Source organism: Apiotrichum porosum, assembly GCF_003942205.1.
Source record: "Apiotrichum porosum strain DSM 27194 chromosome Unknown scaffold_11, whole genome shotgun sequence".
NCBI lineage: Eukaryota > Fungi > Basidiomycota > Tremellomycetes > Trichosporonales > Trichosporonaceae > Apiotrichum > Apiotrichum porosum.
This window is the reverse complement of record NW_021167118.1, coordinates 12,741-33,730: the sequence shown is the minus strand read 5'-3', so window position 1 is coordinate 33,730 and position 20,990 is coordinate 12,741. Positions and strand designations below refer to the sequence as shown.

The 20,990-nt window shown below is 58.2% G+C and overlaps 4 protein-coding genes and 1 non-coding gene across 5 annotated transcripts; 3 read left to right on the top strand and 2 right to left on the bottom strand.

Annotated features, from left to right (window-relative positions):
* Nucleotides 1–613: 613 nt before the first annotated feature.
* TOR1 (phosphatidylinositol kinase- protein kinase tor1) lies at nt 614–8,356 on the top strand (the record flags this gene model as incomplete). Its single annotated transcript, XM_028617392.1, has 11 exons — nt 614–666; nt 715–760; nt 808–940; nt 978–1,049; nt 1,103–1,249; nt 1,291–1,424; nt 1,479–2,172; nt 2,209–2,595; nt 2,638–7,869; nt 8,110–8,283; nt 8,352–8,356. The coding sequence occupies 11 exons, from the start codon at nt 614–616 to the stop codon at nt 8,354–8,356; spliced, it is 7,077 nt and encodes a 2,358-aa protein (XP_028473855.1).
* A 564-nt stretch (nt 8,357–8,920) lies between these two features.
* On the bottom strand, nt 8,921–9,855 carry EHS24_001604 (uncharacterized protein; the record flags this gene model as incomplete). Its single annotated transcript, XM_028617391.1, has 5 exons — nt 8,921–9,079; nt 9,130–9,278; nt 9,335–9,451; nt 9,534–9,773; nt 9,843–9,855. The coding sequence occupies 5 exons, from the start codon at nt 9,853–9,855 to the stop codon at nt 8,921–8,923; spliced, it is 678 nt and encodes a 225-aa protein (XP_028473854.1).
* Nucleotides 9,856–10,299: 444 nt separating this feature from the next.
* EHS24_001603 (uncharacterized protein) lies at nt 10,300–14,199 on the top strand (the record flags this gene model as incomplete). The annotated part of the gene is made up of 9 exons (XM_028617390.1): nt 10,300–10,302; nt 10,357–11,764; nt 11,932–12,227; nt 12,269–12,409; nt 12,454–12,624; nt 12,665–12,679; nt 13,433–13,724; nt 13,786–13,994; nt 14,047–14,199. The coding sequence occupies 9 exons, from the start codon at nt 10,300–10,302 to the stop codon at nt 14,197–14,199; spliced, it is 2,688 nt and encodes an 895-aa protein (XP_028473853.1).
* A 702-nt stretch (nt 14,200–14,901) lies between these two features.
* EHS24_001602 lies at nt 14,902–14,972 on the top strand. The gene has a single exon. It is a non-coding gene; the product is annotated as a tRNA-Gly (tRNA).
* Nucleotides 14,973–17,052: 2,080 nt separating this feature from the next.
* EHS24_001601 (uncharacterized protein) lies at nt 17,053–19,095 on the bottom strand (the record flags this gene model as incomplete). The annotated part of the gene is made up of 8 exons (XM_028617389.1): nt 17,053–17,163; nt 17,502–17,577; nt 17,634–17,747; nt 17,844–17,869; nt 17,936–18,042; nt 18,097–18,485; nt 18,540–18,689; nt 18,983–19,095. The coding sequence occupies 8 exons, from the start codon at nt 19,093–19,095 to the stop codon at nt 17,053–17,055; spliced, it is 1,086 nt and encodes a 361-aa protein (XP_028473852.1).
* Between the last annotated feature and the right edge of the window lie 1,895 nt (nt 19,096–20,990).

Below are 20,990 nucleotides of genomic sequence, written 5' to 3'. Positions count from 1 at the left end.
GGCGGGCAAGGTCTACTGGATCTTGTGCCGCCAGGCGATATGAGAGGCCGCTCTTGAGCAGTAAATGTGGGGTAAGGTTGTGCTGTTGAGCAGGTTGATGGAGACACACACAGACCAAAGACTAGTTCCAAGTGCGAAATACAAACGCAGATCGAGTAATAATGATGTGTTTATTCAACAAACCGGTGGCGCAGAGAACTAGAGACGGGATCAATTATTCAAATTGCGCAATATGATCTCTCTTTGCATGGGCCAGTCTTGACGGGAGCATTCTTATCATCTGACCGATCCACCCAACCACCCCCGTATGACGCCCCGCTCCGGTTACCCCGTTCAGTGATCAGTGACATTATCGGCTCACAACCATTGAACGACCGCATTCATCGACCTCCCTCCTACCGGCCTCTCGCTCCACCTCTCGTGCTTCAGCTCCTGCATACACATAGGAGAGGACACAACTTCTACCCATATTCCTGTCGCCCGTTTCGAACGGTACTAGGCGACCTTCGTGACCGACAGCATCCCGCTCGGCCCATCGCCCACCAACCTACCCATTCACTTGGTCTCAGGACCAGTTAGTTGACCGGGGTGCGCAGCCCATGGTTCGCCCATCATGACCTCGCATTCTGATCTTTTGGACGGCATATTTGTTCGCCTTGGTAGCAAGTTAGTGATGACGGAACAACTGTGGACAGCATACTAACGTCATCACAGAGTAGAGGAGACTCGAGACCAGGCATCGGTGGATCTCCAGACCTACGTGAGTGTTGCACGGCGCCACCAGTCACAAGGATTCTAACAGTGTAGATCAACTCGTATAGCCAAGAATTTCCCGGAGATGATTCAAAGAAGAACGTGTGGAAGGATGTCTTCCACAGGACGTTTGATCTGACGAGGAGCAACTATGTCAACGACAAGCTAGGGGCGATTCTTGCAATTGGTTCGTCAAGTACATCGCAGCACGGCTAACGATCCAGATGCCATGCTCCAACCCACAAATGAGGACTCTCCCGAGCGCGCGTTGAATAACAATATTCGTCTCTATGGCTGTACGTGATACGGCGAACGTCGGCTGTGATGGCTCTTGTCACTGACCCGCCAGACCTCCGACCTCTACTCACGTATCCCGACTCCAAGGTCATGACCAACGCAGCCAATGTCGTTGGTAACATGGTCCAGATTGCCGGCGTCAACCTCGGAGAGTCGTTCTTCACCAAGGAGGTTGGCCAGGCCCTCCAGATGATTGACGGTGAGACCAAGGCTAAGGTGAACGTCGCTGACTCTTCGTAGATTCCCGACAAGACGTCAGCCGCTTCAGCGCCGTCCTTCTCCTTCACCAGTTTGCGATCCATGCTCCCGGTCTCTTCCATCCCTTTGTCCCGCGTGTTCTCGAGAAGATCTGGGGCCCGTTGAGGGACAGCAGGGTGAGTGCAGTTTGGTTAACTGTTACCTGTAAGCCGCATAGCTGACGCCACCAGACCATGGTGCGCGAGCGTGCACAGATGCTTTTGTCGGCGTGTCTTGATATTGTCAAGACGCGTGAGAGGTCGAGCAGCGAGACTTATCGGTCGATCTTTGAGGAGGCCAAGAGCGGTCTCCTCAAGGCCAACTCTGTGGACACGATCCTCGGTTCTCTGCTCGCGTTCAGTGCAATGCTCCAGAACCAACAGATTTCCATGGGAGAGTTCTACAGGTCCATCTGCGAAATCACACTCAAGTACCGTGACAGCAAGGACACCGTTATCCGCAAGGCCGTCATCACCCTGATTCCCAGCATGGCAACGTACGACAGCGACGAGTTTGAGGTTCACTACCTTCACCGCAGTATGGCCTACCTTCTGCAGGCGCTGGGCAAGCCCACCGACCGCGACATTGCGTATGTCGCCCTTGGCCACTTGGCCGTGCAGCTTGCCTCGAAGACTCGTCCCTTTATCGATGACATTGTCAAGATCATCAAGGAGCACCTTCGCATGCGTGGCAAGAAGGGCGCACCTTTTGAGGCCCCCATCTTCCAATGTCTGGCGATGCTCACGACTGCGGTCGGCCCGATGCTCACTCGTCAAATGCACGACATTCTCGACCTCATGTTCCCCTGGGGCCTCTCCGAAGCTCTGTACCATGCTCTCGAGGTGATCTCGAGCCACATCCCCCCTCTCCTCCGAACTATTCAAGGTAGGCTATATGGCCGGTCTACTGGCTAACCTGCAGATCGCTTGCTCGAGGTCCTTTCCATCATCCTCACTGGCCACTCCTTCCGGCCACTCGGCGCACCGGTACCACGCGGGAAACTGACCGACATCACGAGCAATGCGGTCTTGCTTGCTTCTGGTGGTGGACAGTCGGCAGACACGATCGCGCTGGCACTCAAAGTCCTTGGTAACTTTGACTTTGGCGGCCACACCTTGAACGAGTTTGTCCGCGAGGCTGCCCTTCCTTATTTGGAGCACGACAGCCCCGAGGTCCGCAAGGAGGCTGTCCTCGCGTCTACCCAGCTCTTCATCAACGATCCTATTTGCAACCAGACCAGCGCGCACTCCATTGAGATTGTCAACGACGTGCTCGAAAAGCTGCTCGCAGTCGGCATTACGGATCAGAGTAGGTGTTCAGATCTTGGAACACTCACTGACTATTCCTCAGATGTGGAGATCCGCCAGGCTGTTCTGCAAAACCTGGACGAGAAGTTTGACCGCCACCTTGCGCAGGCCGAGGACATTCGCTGCCTGTTCGTTGCGCTCAACGATGAAGAGTTCAAGATTCGCGAGCTGGCGATTGGCATCATTGGTCGTCTGGCGCACCACAACCCGGCCTACGTCATGCCGTCGTTGAGAAAGTCGCTCATCAACCTCATCACTGAGCTCGAGTACTCGACCAACAACAGGCAGAAGGAGGAGAGTGCCCGTCTTCTGTGCCTCCTTATTGGTGCTTCGTCGAGCCTTGTCAAGTCGTACGCTTCGACCATCCTCACAGTCATCTTGCGCATTGCCCGCGCGGCCGATACTCCCAACGCAGTCACCGCCTCGTGCGTGACCTGTATTGGCGAACTCGCGCGTGTGGCGGGTGAAGAGCTCGTGCCCAACGTCAAGAGCATTCTCGACCTGCTTATCGAAATGCTCGATGACCAGGCATCGACGATCAAGCGCAATGCAGCTCTCAAGACGCTTGGCCAGGTCGTCTCGAACACTGGAGAGGTGATTTCCCCCTACCTCGACCACCCGACTCTGCTGCCCATCATCTTCCGCCTTCTCCGCAGCGAGACGTCGCAGGCCATTCGCCTGGAAGCCATCAGGACCATGGGTATGCTTGGTGCCCTCGACCCGTTCAAGCACAAGCTGCTGCAACAAGTGTCCGACGACGGCAACCCCGAGACTTCGGGCCCACGCCCGACGGATATCACGCTCCTGATGAGCTCCCAGGGCCCATCCAACGACGAGTATTACCAAACAGTGGTCATCAACGCGCTCGTCAACGTTCTCAATGACGCCAACATGAAGGAGCACCACTACGACGCCATCAACTCGGTCATGCTCATCTTTAGGACCCAGCGCCTGAAGTGTGTCTCGTTCCTGCCCCAGATTCTGCCCGCGTTCCTCAACGTGATCCGTCTGGGTAGCCGCGACTCGCAAAATGTCTTCCTCAAACAGCTCGCCCAGCTCATCACGATTGTCAAGCAGCACATTCGCAACTATCTCGGCGACGTGTTTGCGCTTGTTCACGACTTTTGGAACCCCAACTCGACGTTGCAGATTACCATCATTTCGCTCGTCGAGGACATTGCGCGTGCCGTTGAGGGCGAGTTCAAGGCCTACCTGCCGCAGCTCTTGCAGCAGATTCTGCGTTCGTTTGACGGCGACCTCACTGCTCGTCACCTCTCGGGCCAGCGCCTCGAAACCCTGCTCCACATTCTCCGCGCGTTCTACGCCTTTGGCTCGAGTATTGAGGACTACCTCCACCTTGTCCTGCCCGTCATTGTCCGCAGTTTTGAGAACCCGTCTGCTCCGACCGAGCTCCGCAAGGCCGCCCTCAACACTACGGCACAGCTCTGCCGCAAGGTCAACTTTAGCGACCACGCCTCGCAGATCGTTCACCCGCTGATCCGTACCTTGGGTACCACCGACATTGAGCTCCGCAACACGGCCATGGACACGCTCTGTGTCCTTGTCCTTCAGTTTGGCACCGACTACGCCATCTTCATCCCCATGGTCAACAAGGCGCTTTTGGAGAACAAGATCGTCTGGCCCACGTACGACAACCTCGTCACCAAGCTGCTCAACCGCGAGAGGCTGCCGCCAGACCTTGGACCTGTGGAGCAGTACGCTGCTGACAATGCGATCGAGGCTGCTGCCGCTGAGCAGGGAAAGCTCCCCGTCAACCAAATGTCGCTCAAGGCGACATGGGACTGCTCAAACGTGACGACGCGCAAGGAGTGGCTCGAGTGGCTCAAAAAGCTCGGTGTCGATCTCATGCGCGGATCACCATCACAGGCCGTTCGCGCGTGTGCCAACCTCGCCGACCAGCACACTGCGTTTGCCCGCGAGCTGTTCAACGTCGCGTTCGTATCGTGCTGGACCGAGCTGTTCGAGTCGTACCAGGAGGACCTGGTCCACAACCTCGAGCAGGCGCTCACCAACCCTGGTGTCCCGTCCGAGGTCGTAAACGCCATCCTCAACCTTGCCGAGTTTATGGAGCACGACGACAAGACCCTGGCGATCGAGCCCCGTCTGCTTGGTGACTACGCTACCGCGTTCCACGCGTACGCCAAGGCTCTGCACTACAAGGAGCAAGAGTTCTTCGTGGACGCCTCGACCGCTGTTGTCGAGGACCTCATCAGTGTCAACCAAAAGCTCCAGCAGAGTGATGCGGCTTGGGGAACACTCGAGTACGCCCAGAACAACCTCCAAATGACCCACGATGTGCTTTGGTATGAAAAGCTTGGTCGTTGGGAAGAGGCACTCGAGGTCTGGAACGAGCGTGCCCTGGACCCCGACACGACGTACGACGAGGAGAAGATCACCATGGGCAAGCTGCAGGCCCTACATGCCCTGGGCGAGTGGGAGGAGTTGTCCGACTGCGTCCAGATCCGCTGGCCCAACGCCGCTCAAGAGGAGAAGAAGCTCATTGCACCCCTGGGAGCGGCCGCAAGCTGGGCCCTGTACCAGTGGGATCTCATGGACGACTACATTTCGGCCATGAAGAACGACTCTGCCGACCGCAATTTCTTCAAGTCGATCGTCGCCGTCCACCGCAACCAGTTTTCGTCTGCCATGCGGCATATTCTCAAGGCGCGCGAACGCCTCGATGCCGAGCTCACAACTCTTACAGGCGAGAGCTACGGACGCGCCTACGACGTCATTGTGCGCGTACAGATGCTCTCCGAGCTTGAGGAGATCATCTCGTACAAGGACCACGCCGATCAGCCCGAACGCCAGGCAACGCAGCGCAAGACGTGGCAGACTCGTCTCGAGGGATGCCAGCGCGATGTCGAGGTTTGGCAGCGTATCCTCCAGCTCCGCTCACTCGTCCTTACCCCGAGCGAGGACATGGACACGTGGATCCACTTTGCGGACCTGTGTCGTACTTCGGACCGCCTCAACCTTGCCGAAAAGACGCTTACAAGTCTGGTGGGCAGCTCGTGCTCCAACCTCGACGCCGAGAGCCGGTCACGCGCACCCCCGCCAATCGTGTTTGCGTACTACCGCCTCAAGTGGGCTCAGGCGACTGCCAACGACTCGAGAGACGAGCGCCACGAGACGCTTGGGTACCTGCGCGACTTTACTACCACCCTCTCAGACGACATGGGTCTGGGTGCAAGGGATAGCCAGGGTCACCTCATCCTTCCGGACGCCAAGCTCTATGGCGAGTACACCAAGCTGCTTGCGAGGTGTCACGTCGAATTGGGTCAGTGGCAGGCCGCTATCAGTGACAGCAGCTATACCACCGACCCCTCGGCTGTGCTGCACGACTATGCGCTTGCTACGGAGCTCGACCCGACGTGGTACCAGGCCTGGCACACTTGGGCTCTGGCCAATTTCGAGGTCATCACGAGCCTTGAAGTGTCGCAGCAAGGCCTGTCGTCTGGTCACTTTACGACGTACATTATCCCGGCTGTCGAGGGTTTCCTGCGGTCCATTGCACTCTCGCCCGGCAACTCGCTCCAGGACACGCTCCGTCTCCTCACCCTCTGGTTTACATATGGATACCAGCACGGCGTCAACCAGGCCATTGCTCAGGGTATGGCCACTGTCAACATTGATGTGTGGCTCGAGGTCGTGCCGCAGATCATTGCGCGTATCCAGACGCCTCGCCAGACAATCCAGCAGCTCATCGTCCGCCTCCTCCACGATATCGGTCGCGCACACCCTCAGGCTCTCATCTACCCGCTTACCGTCGCCTCCAAGTCGAACGTCGCGAGCCGCAAGGCCGTCGCACAGGGTATCATGGCCAAGATGCGCGAGCACGCAGCGACCATTGTCGACCAGGCCGACCTGGTTTCCACCGAGCTTATCCGTGCGGCCATTCTGTGGCACGAGCAGTGGCACGAGGGTCTCGAGGAAGCGTCCAAGCACTACTTTGCCGACCACAACGAAGAGGCCATGTTTGAGGTTCTGGAGCCTCTGCACGACATGATCGAAAAGGGCCCCGAGACGCTCCGCGAGACTTCGTTTGTGCAGAGCTTTGGTCACGAGCTCCGCATGGCACGCGACTTTTGCCGTCGTTACAAGCTTCATGGCGACACCAACGACCTCAACCAGGCTTGGGATATCTACTACTCGACGTTCCAGCGTCTCGCGCGCCAGCTCAAGTTGCTTACCGTTATCGAGCTACAGTACGTCTCGCCCAAGCTCATGGCTGTCCGCGACCTCGACCTTGCCGTGCCAGGCACGTACCAGTCGGGCAAGCCCGTCATTGGCATCTCGTACGTCTTGCCGACGTTTACGGTCATTTCGTCCAAGCAGCGTCCCCGTCGGTTCACCATGCGCGGCCGCGACGGCAAGGAGTACACGTTCATCCTTAAGGGTCACGAAGACTTGCGTCAGGACGAGCGTGTCATGCAACTCTTCGGTCTCGTCAACACGCTCTTCAGCGCCGACCAGGAGAGTGCCAAGCGCCACCTCAGCATCCACCAGTTCTCCATCACCCCGTTGTCACCTGGTGCCGGTCTGATTGGATTCGTGCCGCACAGTGACACCTTGCACACCTTGATCAAGAGCTACCGTGACTCGCGCAAGATCTTGATCGATATCGAGAACCGTCTCATGAACCAGATGGCCGACGACAACTATGACACCCTGCCGCTCATGCACAAGGTCGAAGTGTTCCAGTACGCCCTGGACAATACCACTGGTCAGGACCTGTACCGCATCCTCTGGCTGCGCAGTCGCAACTCGGAGTCGTGGCTCGAGCGCCGTACCACCTACACCCGTTCGCTCGGTCTCACGTCCATGGTCGGATACATTCTCGGTCTCGGAGATCGCCACCCGTCCAACCTCATGCTGGACCAGATCACTGGTGAAATCGTCCACATTGATTTCGGAGACTGCTTCGAGGTCGCCATGCAGCGCGACAAGTATCCCGAAAAGGTGCCCTTCCGACTCACCCGCATGCTCATCCACGCCATGGAGGTGTGTGGAATCACGGGCACATTCTCGCGTTCGTGCGAAGTGTCCATGGAGGTGTTGCGCGAGAACAAGGAGTCGCTCATGGCTGTCCTCGAGGCGTTTGTGTACGACCCATTAATCAACTGGCGTCTCACGGCCGCCAACAACCAGCCTGGTGGACGACAGGCGGCACAGGATGTAGAGGAGAGGCAGGGCGGTGGATACGTCGGCCCAAGAGGCGCGGCGAGGGCGGACGAGAGGGATATTCTTGGTGGTGAGTGGGAGGGCTGCTGAGGGCTGCCGATGGCATGGGCATGCCGAGGACTTCCGAAGGCTTCCGAAGGCTGCCGAAGGCATGCCGCCGTGGGATGAGTGGAGCCGTGGTGCCGAGGCACTGCCTGAGTTGAGATGGAGACACGCCCCATCGCACCGTCGCTCCGTGGCACCGTCACTCGTGGCATGGCCGCATGCCTTCGGCATGCTTCCCCTTTCCCCCCGCTGACACCCTATACAGAAGCCGACAGGCCAGAACAGATGAACGACAAGGCCCTCCAGGTCGTCGAACGCGTCCGTCGCAAGCTCACCGGACGCGACTTCAAACCAAACGTCACACTCGATGTCAAGGAACAGGTCGAAGAACTCGTCTCCCAGGCAACCAACGTCGAGAATCTATGCGTTGCGTTTGTCGGTTGGTGTAGCTTTTGTGAGATTATTAAGCGTTTTGAGTGTCCAGAACGTCTTGCTGACGTCCCACAGGGTGATTTTGAGTTGGAAAGTGGAAGGAAGGTGTTGGAGGGTGGTTTTTGGTGGTCGAACGGAAGCAATTTTTTGCTTCCGCAGTTCACCGACCGCGATAAGATAGCCGTGTTTGTCTCAATATATCATGCATGCATACAATCGTTAGGGCTTTTGGGACCCGTAGCCAGCGTGCTAGAGGCAAGGATGCCACATGTGGGATTCCATTAGAGAGAGGGGGCGGGTTGAGGACGCAGGTGTAGGGGAACACCGGCGGTGTGGCCACGGACAGGGCCATGATATATTCGCGGCTCTGTTATTCGTGTGCCATTGCTTCGGCGAGGGATTTCATTGTGTAATGGACAACGACGGCAACTGGTCGGATGAGTGGCAGCGTCAATGCCAGTCTCACATACCCGCTTGCACATACGTCCATGGTACTTGGCGCGTATGTCACCTAATTACAGTATCCTACATTACTCCCGCCTGCCGCCATTCCTCAATTCGTGTCCACTCCACTGAGGTATCAAGTCCCAAGTTCCCAGACTATCCACAGCCACCGTTTCCTTCTTGTTCCTTGTCCGTCTGCTTTACAGTGGGGCTGAATCCTTGGCCTTGGTGTCGCGCTGCCTGCAGGCGGACGTAAACTTGGAGACAGATTCCTGAAACTGCTTGCCAAGTTTCTCGTCCATAACTTCCTTCGAGAGGCACGCCTCGTAGTACTGGTCGAGGTGGAGGCAAGTCAGGCGCTGACACACAGTCAGTTTGGTTAGGCATTTGTATGTATCGCCGTGCTCACGTGCAGATCGTCAATCTCGTCCTCGAGGTTCGCGGATGCGTTGGCTTGGGAGGCCACCACCACCGGGGCGACAGGGAACGAGATAGCGGGCGTGGCTGCTGCCGAGGCCAGTGGCGTTGTTGGGACTGGGCGGCGCTTGGGCGGACGACCTACCAGTGCGTCAGCTAATACTCATGGATAGGCAGGCCCGTAGCTGAAGACGTACGGAGGGGGACGTTGTCATCGTCCTCGTCGGACGAGACAACCTCGATGGGGACAGCCTTGCCGTTGCCGTCGCCGTCGCCGTTAGCCTTAACCGACGAGCGCGTCTGGCGACGCCCACCTGCAACACCGTCAGCGAAATTTACTCCCGTGATCTGCCTTCCCTCCTTTCCTTTCCGTTCCCCGACTCGATGGCAACTCACGGAGCTTGATGAGAGGGATGTCGTCCTCTGACGAACTAGAGTCGAGCTCGTACACCTCGACCTCGTTCGCGTCCGAGTTCGAGTCGGCCGCCTTGGGGGTGTCGGTGGGGCTTGGGTCGGCCGACTTGGCACGAACAATGAAGCACCAGTCGCTGCCACTGTCGCTTGGGGAAAGAGGGAGGGGCCTAGGGGAGGAGGAAATTGGCGTGGAAAGCGAGGCGCAAGACGTGCTGTAGCTACCTGCACAGAATGGGTGTTGTCAGTGGAGCCCCAAGTGGTGGCACGTTACAAGGGGGAAGGCAGGCTCACTGTATGGGCACATGTTGGTTGCGTAGTGTCAAGAGCGAGTCCCAGTTGATGGAAGCACTTGGAAGCTATGAATGGGTGATGGAGAAGTGAATAAGAGAGACGCAAGGACGAGGAAAACACAAACTGCCCAAGGAAAGACCAGTGCAAGGACGGATGGATCAGCCCAGGTGGCCAGGTGGCCAGGTGGAGCTGCCACACGGGCCCACAGAACGTGTGTGTGCGAGGACAGCGTCTTGGTCAGTGTGCCATCGGGGCACAGCGAACGTCAACACACGCATGATGTCGCATCCCCACGCTTCTGCACGGGGGCACGGGGCGTGGGAGGACAAGATGTCAGCGCACCCATACTTGTACAGCGCCATATGTACAGCGCCATATCTCGTTCTTCTTCTTCCCCATCAACCCCCAACACCACCCCCAACACCACCCCCAACACCACCCCCAACACCACACCAAGATGGTACGTCTCACGCGATCACTGAGCTAGGTAGTGCAGTTCTGACTCTTGACTCAGATAATGCTCATCGTCTACTTGAACCCCTGCATCCTCAGCTCTGCTCCCTTATCACTCATTCTTCGCTCTGGCAATACCACCTCGTCTCCCGTCCCCATCTGGTCTGCGCTCCTCCTGCCCGCGGCCTCATTGATCATAACGGCTGAGGTGGCGTTACCAATCCCAAGTGTTCGCTTCCAGTATGAGCAAGATGAGCCGCTCTCCGAAACGAAGCCCAGCCGCCTGGGACTCGGGCACGGCGGGGTCATTGGTGGCGGCCGACGACGAGGTGTTCGGCATGACGACGGAGCGCCCATTCTCGCCCGCTCCACCTGCTCCACTCCGCCCCTTCCGCTCGACTTTGGGCGTAGGTGTGAGCCCCTCGTTTGTGCGCCCGACACGTCCCTTCCCATCCGCTTCGAGGGCTCCTCCCTGCACCACGGCCGCGTCAAGGGAATGCGCTTCGCTGCAAAGGGCAACGTCAAGTCCGAGGCCAAGGAGCGTATCGAGTCCATCCTCGGCCCTCTCCCCGACCCCATCGCCGACCTTACCACGGCGTCGCGTACCTACGACTCGGGCGACTTTGTCACCGCCCTCACGGACGCGATCGCTTTCCTCTTCGCGGTCGAGCGCAAGCAAAAGGACCAGGCCGCGTTTGAGAACCGTCTCTCAGGCGTCCCTTGCCTTTCTCGCTCCGCGGGCGGTGGCGCGTTCTCCGTCGTCTCGGGTCGTGGCCAGGCATTCTCCAAGTGGTTCGTGTGGGACATGCCCAAGCCACCAGTCTCGACTGGCGGTCACGTCACTGTCTTGTGCCCCGACGAGGCGACGGCCAGGCGCCAGGCAATGGAATTTGCGTCGTCATCAGCCTTCTACAACAAGGGAAACTCGCTGTTCAACCTCCCCGCGCGGTACCTCGCCAAGCGCGCTGAGGCTGGCAACGCCAGGCAGTTCCCGATTGACGACGCGATTCCTGGTCTGGCCATGCGCTGGTTCCGCAAGGGTGGTCCCGCCGAGGTCGACGCCATCCACGATGCCGTCGCCACTGGCAAGTTGACCCGTCGCTTCAAGTTTGACGGCGACGACGTCACGGTGCCGGTGCCGGAGGGACAGTCGGCTGACACCTCGGCGTTCAAGGCCAACCTCAACAAGCTCAAGGCTGTTGTGCAAGAGGCCGAGTACCTCCTCATGACGCCACACGAGTTTGTCGAGAAGGAGACTGGCAGGCGGGCATTGAAGTACTCAATGTACCGAGTCCGCCAGCTCGACGTTGACTTCCAGCCCGTCGTCATCAACCCGTACTGGTTGGGACTCTGGCTGGGCGATGGTAACCGCCGCAACACCGTCATCTTCAACTTTCACGAGTCGGAGATTAGGGCGTTCCTCATCCAGTATGCCGAGCTCCTCGACAAGCCCGACAAGACCGCACTGGGTACCGTACCGACATCAAGCGCATCCCCCCGAGCTACCTGTACAACTCGCGGGCGGTGCGTCTGGCTGTGCTCGCCGGCCTGCTCGACTCTGATGGGCATTACGACGAGGCAGACAATTCGTTTGTCTTCGCCCAGTCGGTCCGCTGGCACGAGCCCATGTTTTGAGATGCTGTGCAACTCGCCCGCGGCCTTGGCTTCAAAGTCCAATCCCACCGTCTCACCAACCGTATTCCCTACCTCGACGGTACTTACGGCGACGCGCTGCGCGCCCGCATCACCGGCGACAGCATCCACGAGATCCCTTGTCTCTTGGGCAGGAAAAAGGCGCTCAAGAGGATCTTCCAGCAGCAACAGAGCTGGATCTTCCAGATTGCCGAGGAGGAGCACCCCAAGCCTGCCGAGCAGACTCTCTGGTCCATTGCGGTCGACGGCGACAACAAGTTTGTGCACGACGACATGTTGGTGCTGGGAGGCTTCACCATGCCGGCGCATGAGGAGCTCAGGGCACAGGCTACAAGCCTGCGAGGCCAGATCAAAGCCGCCCTGCGCTTGCCCGTCGTCGACTTGCCGAGTCCATGCAACAGCTCTCGACGATCATCGCTGTCATGGAGGTGCTCGATGAGAGTGCTCGTCGCCAGCAGTCTGTAAGTCGTGCATCACCAACGTCCGCGACGCTAACCCATCCTAGCACCCCGAGCGTCTGCTCCACCTCCATGCCCATATTACGGTACTCTTCGATGAGGCGAAGCGCGTTGGAAAGTCACCACTCGCATCCAACGAAGAGATCAACGATGTTGCCAAGCGCATGGCAGGTATCCACCTCAACGAGGTGGCAGCGCGGCCAGTCAGCACACCGCGCGTACGTTGCAGTCCCTGTACACAAAAGCTAACAATATCAGATTCGTCTAGCCGAGGTTCGTGGCGGGATCTTGGCTGTTTTCACGCAGATGGGCGAAGGTGTTGAAGCCCACGGAGGAGCAGGAACGTCGGCTCGCAGAGCTCTTGGCCGAGTGGCAGGCCATCCGTCACAAGTGGTACGAGTGGCGGTGATGTGCAGTGATTCCCTACCTGTAATGATCCATGTAAATCACCATGCACGAGGAGTGGAGGCTAATACACGTTGTTACCAATCAGACCCGTGTGGGTGTACTTGTTTCCATGCTTCTGCTCCCAATCCTAATGAGGCTGCCGCCTTCAACGACGACAGCAACTCTATTCGCAGCAACGGCTCCGAGGACGGACGGCAATGTGGCGCTCGTTTTCGGTGGCGAGGGCTCAGGCAATACTGAGCCCCCTCCCGACGCAAATGACCCAAGACCACGCCCCGTGCAGAAGCTTGGGGACGGCGATGTCATGCGTGTGTTGACGTTCGGTGTGCCCCAATGACGAAACGAGCAGTGTGATGTCTTCCCCCGCATCCTGACCGGAAGCCGTCCGCGCACACACCCGTTCGGTGTGCCCGTGTGGCGTAGCTCCACCTGGGCTGATCTTTCGTTACACACCCGTCCTTGCTTTGGAGCGTCCCTTCGTCTCTCTTTTTCACTTCTTCTCCATTACCCATTCACACATACTAAGTGCTTCCATCAACCAGCACCCGCCCTAGACACTACGCAACCAGCATGTGCCCATCCAGTGAGCGTGAATTGCCATGTTGTTAATGCCACCAGGGGGGCCCCACTGATGACATTCTTCCAGGCAACAACAGCTCTCCCTGCTCGCTCTCCCTCGCACCTTCGTCTCCCCCTTCCACCCTCCCCTTTACCCCAAGTGACAGCGACGGCGACGGCGACGGCGACTGGTGCGTCATTGAGGTCGCCGAGTCCACCGACACAAGCCCCGCCGATTCGCCCAAGGTCGCGACTTCCGGCAACGTCACCTTCGACGGCAACACCAGTGGCAACGGCCTCGGCAACATCGTCCAGGCGGAGCCCATGTCCGACCACGACGGGTTCGACCTTTGTACGTTTTCAGCAAGTTGTGGCCTGGCGTATCCAAGAGCATCCAGCTGACACACAAGTAGGGGGCGAGCCCATCTACCGCACGGGGATCGGCAAAGAGGACAACACTGCTCAGAAGAGTGGAGCACCCAGCGCTACATCTGGTTGCACGTGTGTTGCCCAGACCAAGGGTACCAAGGACGGCTCGGACAGCACCGTGTCGGCCAACGACACGGCCGCCGGCTGGGGTGCCACCGACCAGGGTGGTGATTCCGTTGCCGAAACCCGCAAGGTGAGTGTGCTGTGCCGTATCCAAAATGTTGGCAAGGCTAACCAACCACCAGTCCTTCGACGCTGCCTTGGATGCGTGGACCAAGTCCCTGCGTAGCAAGGACGGAAAGCATGGCGCACATCACGGAAGGACTGTCGATGCCCTTGCTGCCTTCTTCGCGGCTGTTAAAGCTCGTGATGCGCAGGAGGAGGGTCGCAACCAGTAAGGAGTTCAAGAAGGCAGTGGGCATTATGAGAAGGCCGGACAATGAGGAGCTGGGGTCGCGGACAGGGTTTACATGGAATGTGCATGCCTGGACACAGAGTGTGATGTAGACATTGGACAACCGTCATGTATACTTGTCGCTCTAGATTTGGCGGATGGACGGACTGCTGCTGCACATTGTCGCAACTTGCGTGTGCAGCGTGGCACAAGGTGCCGACTCAGGGTATGTAGCTATCAACGGGCGAGAAGCTCTCGCACCCCCATGTCCACAACATTTTCATAATGCAGACACACCTCGGGACGCCACTATGCCTTGTATAGACCATCTCTCGGCCTGTGCTGACGCTGCAAGTGGGTTGAGGGTACTTGGTGGCATTTGGCTTCAGTGCCACTTTTCCGTTTTAACCTCCCCGGCGGAAGCAAATAGCGAGACGCGGCGGATTTTTCATTTTTGGCGTTCTCCGTCGTGGGGACCTCTGGCCTCTGGTGGGCATTGACCGCTCATGGCTTCCCCACCCCATATTATGCGGTGCCTATTGGAGGGACGAAGGTTGCTGGAAGAACACGTTTTGCTATGCATCTCGGACGCGAACGGGGTAGGAACAGCGGTGAAGGAAAAAACCAAGTGTGGCAGACTTGTGCCCTCTCACATCAGCCCGTCTCGAGCCTTCTTCTTCCTCCTTCATTTCTCTCTTTCATCACAACACCGTTGGTGAAACGGTATCATGCGTCGTTGCCATCGACGCGGCAGGGGTTCGACTCCCTTACGGTGTATATCCTTTTGCTATTCGTCTGTTCTTGCATGTCTTGCATGTCCCCAAGGCAAGGACGTCGAGAGGACATTGTTTTTCTTGTTGCCAGGACCTCTTGACCTCCAGACGATGGCTGTGTTGTGAGGGAGTCCTGACCCTGGGCGTGTCACGTCGCTCCGAGATCTGGATGGCCTTAGCCCTCTCTTGGCTCTGTTAGCGCCATTGCGGTTGGCAGAGCAGCCGTTTGCGGGAACTTGCACTGCAGGAGACGCGGGGCCGGAGACTCGGAAGGCGGGCGCGGTGCGAGTACCGACTGTCGGCACTGCCGACTGCCGCTTTGCACACTTTTGCATACACACCATGACCCCGGCGCCTGTGTCAGTTCCAGACCGACCCATTCTCTTTCGCAACCGATCATTGCCAGACAACCAGGGTGGCGGGGGTGGTGATCCACATGCTTGTGAATTGCCTGGCTACCGAGCAAAGCGAGTCGAGACCCGTTGTAGCAGGCCGACACCTAAGCGAACGCAGTTTAAAAAAAGGGGCGTCCGATTGAACACCGATTGGTAGCAATAATGTTTTCCAACGACAGATGCTGTGAGACTCATTGAGCGCCAGCGGCCTGTGACACGGTCCTGCTGACTGATATGTGCAAGAGTGTTAATGGGATGGCTGGCGTTGTCAGTCGGCCAGCTTGGCTTGCCGTCGGCTGTGAATGTTCATGAACGGAGAGACGGACTACATCCTGCGAGATGTGTCGGGCCGCAATACCCTGCCTGGTCTTTAATAATGGAGACTGCGCACATAGGATCTACATAGGGTTGACCGATGCCAACCTAGGTACCTCTGACAAGTCACACTGGCTTCCTCGGTAACGCTCAGTCAGCTCCGACATGTCCCTCGTTGGCCGGATGGTCCCGTACACTGTTGCTCACACTCGACCTTGGCCTCACATTCGTCCTGTCCCATCGCATGGGCCAGCATGACCCCATCGGCCACCCCTTGGCCTCCCGAGTCACATTTTAGAGACGTCGGCTTTCCGGTGTCCTGTTCTGCTGCGGTTTCCGGGCCACAGGACGGGGGCCGGTGCCAAGATAGCCAGCCGTGTTTCCGACTGAATGAAGAGATCCGATCCCAGTCCACCGCCTCCCCCACCCGACTTTGAGACGTGCGCGTGCTGGGCAACATCCAGGAGCGTGTGGGCTGTAACGAGGCAACGAGGCAATGGACCTGGGACTCTGCTGTCGACTGCCACTTCTCCAACCTTTGAGCCGAGTTGGACACTGCAAGGTTCGGACAGGACGGTCTGTGGTCTGCGGTGGTGTTCCTTTTTACAAGACGCAACACCTCCAGATCTCGGTGTACTTGGCACAGGAAAGGAGCCACCTCTGTAAGACCTGTTGGCAATTGTTGTTACCATCGAGAAACACGTCAACAAGGGGGAGCAGTGGCCATGGAGTGGCTTGGCAACGAGCACCACACTTTTCCAGTCTCCAGACACCACAGCAGGCAAGTATTTTTGGCTTTGTTGTGGAGCCTTTAATATGTTTAATCTGCGCTTAGGTTTCCATACTTTTGGCGACCAATTCCAGCAAATCTCACCCAACTGAACGACAGTGGACAGTGGACAGGCTCGTATGCATATAGTGGGGTAGACGTGTATGAAGGTATTCGTGAATCGTGGTATGGTGACACCTGCTCTTTTGGGGCACACCGTTTGGAGACGAACGCGCAAGATGTGTCTGGCGGTTGGTCCAAAAAAGGCAGCTTTTGAACAGATGTGGTGCTGACGCCAGTCACAGTTTGGGTGATGACGCCAGCCAAGTTACCCCAGGCACCGTTCTCGGCATGTCGATCGGTGTCTGGACATGAGGGGGGTTTTATGTATGCCACAGATCTCAGTGGTTTCGCGCTAGCGGGAGGGACCTTTGCCGACCAACCTCCATCACAACCGTATCGTGTATGGGCTGTGATAGAGAGGCTCGCGAGAGGGAGAAAAGAAGACGTGTGGCAACACCCGAGAAAAGCGGCGGCGGTGTTGACGCCGACGGGGATGTTTTGGTGGTGGTAGTAACAACCGCCAGCCAGCCGAAGCACAGGCATTAGCGGTAGTGATTGTCGGGATGCGACTGCCGCGCGGCGTCTTTGCCAGCTGTGGATGTCGTCGCGGAAGGTGGGGGGCTCTGTCCAGGAGATGCGGCTTGGCGCTCATTCTGAAAAAAAAAAAACATGTCAGTGTTGGTATTCTCTTATGACTGGGTTGCGACTGTGTCTCGACTAGAATCATCCGGAGACCTTTAAGTCGAGACTTGGAGAAAGATCTGTGTGACGCAGCATGGTCGGCGACGACGAGCATTGTTGACTGCGTCGCCATAAAGACTGCCACCTGCGACATGACACAGCTGATGCCATGTAGGCAACGCCAATTCAGATGCCCACAACCCACATACGCAGTGTCCACCTGCACGGCACATTCATACGCCGGGTGCAAGACAACACGGCGCGAGCGAGGCAGGCCTCGCTCTGGCCATGTGTGAAACACGACACGTACCTTTCGAGTGTTAAGCTTGTACCCCTGGCGGGCAAAGTGGTCGGCCAGCTCAGTTGGCTTGGGCAGTCCCGGAAAGCTTTGGTGCTGTCAGCGGTATCCACAGGTTACCAATGGGTTTCCGACGCAACTCACTTGCGCGGAGAGTAGACCTTGAAGTCGGCAGATTGCCCGTGGACCAGCGCGGGCATGGGGCCGCTGTCAGGCGCAATGGCCCTCATGTCAAAGCAGCGGAATCGAAGAGAATAACTAGGTCATCAGCAAACGCCCTTTCCGTCGTCTCCCAACGCCGTTTGCAGTGTATCTGCCACTTGACAGCAAATGCAAGACAGCGTCTGTACCCACCTTCCTTCGTTGCGTATACACAAGTCCTGTGGGAATGACGTCAGCACTCTGTGGCGGCGTGCGTACTTCATCTTGCACGGAACGGAGCTCACGGTGAAAAGGAACCACAGGCCCAAGCCGCCCTCTAGAGCCGCCACACGAACACCTGCGACGTGCAGGTTGCCGTACAAGTTGCGGCCACTTATCTGCCGCCGTGCCCCTGGTTTGACGTCTCCAATTGGCTCAGATCTTGGTGTGCGCTGGAGTCGCCCACTGCCTCCCGCCTTGCTCTTATCGCTACCACGGGAAGTGGGGCGCGAGGCCGACGGCGCAGTGGGTGTCGCGGTTTCCTCTCCACTGGAGTCGCCCTCATCAGTGTGCGTTTCGCTTCTGGGAGTCGGGACCTTGCGGTCCGCTCCACGGGGATCATAGCCGTCGTCCTTGCTGCTGCGGCTGTGGAGGCGGACAGAATCAGATTCCGGGGATCTCGCGCTACTGCTCGCCTCGTTTGATCGTCGGGAGGGCGACGGCGTTCGACGTCTGGCGCTCGGTGACGGCGGCGAATCTCTCAGTGGCCGTGAACGGTCAGAGCGGGGTGTTTGCACATCGGCACTGGGAGGACGGAGGTCGGCGACACAGACGAGATGGGACACTTCAATGTCGCTGGTGGTGGTGGTGGTTAGCTTGTGGGGCGACCATCAAGGGCAAAAGGCTTACGTTGGGTCCACTGGCATGCCTGGTCCGTTGCCGCCGGCGGCATACTCGCGCACCCAAAGGCGAACGATTGGGCTGGGAGCCAGTGGTCGTCGGTCCTTCTCCGTCTTACGACGGCCGTGGACTGGTTCTTGCGCAACCTCGAGCCAGAAACTGGTGGTGATGATGTCAGCACGCAAAGCCATCTCTCAGGCTTCCTATGTTGCTCTCCGCTGCGCAGTCTGCGCAGAACGGGGGCCGCCAGAGTGCGCACGGGCGCCCAGCCTCGTCGGAGGTTTAGATCCCCATCGCACGGCCGCCATGGCACTGTAGACACAAAAGCACGCGCGCACTGTGTATGCGTGGGTGGGTTGTGAGTGCGTAGGAGGCTTGGCTACCACCCCCAACAAGGCATCTGGCCGTCGTGCATACGCTCCATGCGTTGTGCATGCTTCTTGGTGACTCACCTCATCCATCGTCCTGCAAACATGCCTGCCCGCACCAGGGCGACCGGTGTCCACCCGGGCGGTGGGTCAGAGCCGGTGCTGCCTTCGTGCTGCTTGGCAAGCAGGGAAGACATTTGAGCGACGGCGCGAGTCGATGCGCCCGCGTACAGATCAAGGACGGTTGGGAGGAGGGAGGGGGGGAGGAGTGAACGGGGGAGGACGGACGGGGGGGCGGGGGGAGGGGGACGCGACGGTTGCGCTGAGTGGGGGAGCAGTGACGGCGGGCTGAATGTTATGACGGTGTGATCCCTGGATACGGATATTTCATGCGGGCCGTTGATGGTGGTGGGTTGGAGAGGGATGAAGAGGGATGGTGGTGGGTGCGACGACTGTGGATGGAACACGGTCGTGTCGAGAAATGAGAAAAGTGATGCCTGGAGACAATCAAGACGAGGAGGATGTTGGGCTCAAGGGAAGCGAAACGAGGTGGCGCGGGGTCGTCGTTTGTGTGTCGTAAGGGCTGCCGCGTGCGTTTTTCGATCCACCTTCTACTGGACACGCCCCCCGTATGCGTGTGCAGAGAACACTCGACGAGGAGCCAAGCTGTCGCGCGTGCGCAAAGCACGGAAATGTCGCAGCGCAGGCGGATGCACTGAATGAGATGGAAGAACGCAAAGGATCAACCGTCCGGTCGGGCGTGTGTGGGTGTGTGTATGAGGTGATGGTGCCTATTGCGTTCTTGGTCCGGAGACAAGGTCTAAACCGTGAGGTTGTGGGGTCCGATTTTGCCTGAAAGCTTGATCCAGCGGCGAGTGGTTGGAAGCGATGTCTTAGGATCCCGGGGATGACGCCGGGAAAGTTGCGCACAAGGTTGCGTTGCTCCTTGCGCTCTGTTGGTTGCCTTGCCTCCGATGCTGCCGCGAACAGTGCTCCGCCGGTGTGTTGGCAGAAGAGGGAGAGAGGGTTGTGGAAAGGGCCGCCTTGGACGGAAGATCGGGGAGATCGCGCGGATAGGATTGTCGAGGATTCGAGGATCGACACCGCTGTGTCTTGTGCGAGCAGACGTTGAGGGTGCGCGCGCGCGGGGGCTAGCGGGGAGCAGAGCGCAGCAACGAGAGAAACAGACGAAAGGGTAGGACACGACAAGGCGTCCAGGAAACCAGAGACCAAAAAAAAAAAAAAGGTGGGACCTTCGTCCAGGTACCAAAACCCCCGCGCTTACTCTGGACAAGGCAAAAAAGGTTGAACACGAAGTGATGCACAGGGTCCTGTGGATTGGAGAGGGAGTGGGTGGGCGAGGTGTAGGTGACCGATCCCGGGAGGTGCTCAGATTCAAAGAGATGTGTCTAATGGTGGAGATGTTCCGTCCAACAACCTCGACGCGCGACGTGTGCTCAACGACAAGTTTTTTCTTCTTCTTCTTCTTCTTGCTTGAGAGAGTGACAGAAGGAAGATGAGGGAAGAGGGGCTCGTTTGCACCGAATGGCCAAGACACGTTGGGGCCCTTGTGCCTGCGTGCGCCAGTGTGAGCGCCAGTGATGAAAGCCTCCCCTGTAAACTGTGCGTGCTGGCTCAGGTGTTTGTCGAGGAGGGTAGTCGGGAGGTGGACAGGGGAGGTTGTTGTGTGGAGTGAGGAGAAGGTTAGGAGTGACATCTGCCTGGTTGTGTTGTTGCTGGCCGACTACTTGACCCCCAACCTCTCCCAGCAATAGCTCCGGACGTCCGGCTCAAACTCGGCCTGTGCGTCCAGATGATGATGATGCGTCAGGAAAATGGCACCTGGACAAGGCTCTCGCCTTGCGTCGTTGCCTTCCTGAAGGCGTCGGAGGCTCTCATGAGGCGGCGGGGAGAGGCACATGGTGGCTGTCCCGAGCGGCGAGCGGCGTGCACGCGCGCGCACAGAAACACCTTCTGGGGCATATGCCCACCGCCGTCCGACGCCACAGTACTCTTGTGGCTGACTCCCCCCGCTCGGTAGCTGTCCAAATCTCACCGCGTTGATGGTAGACGTCGACGCCAGACTGCCCGG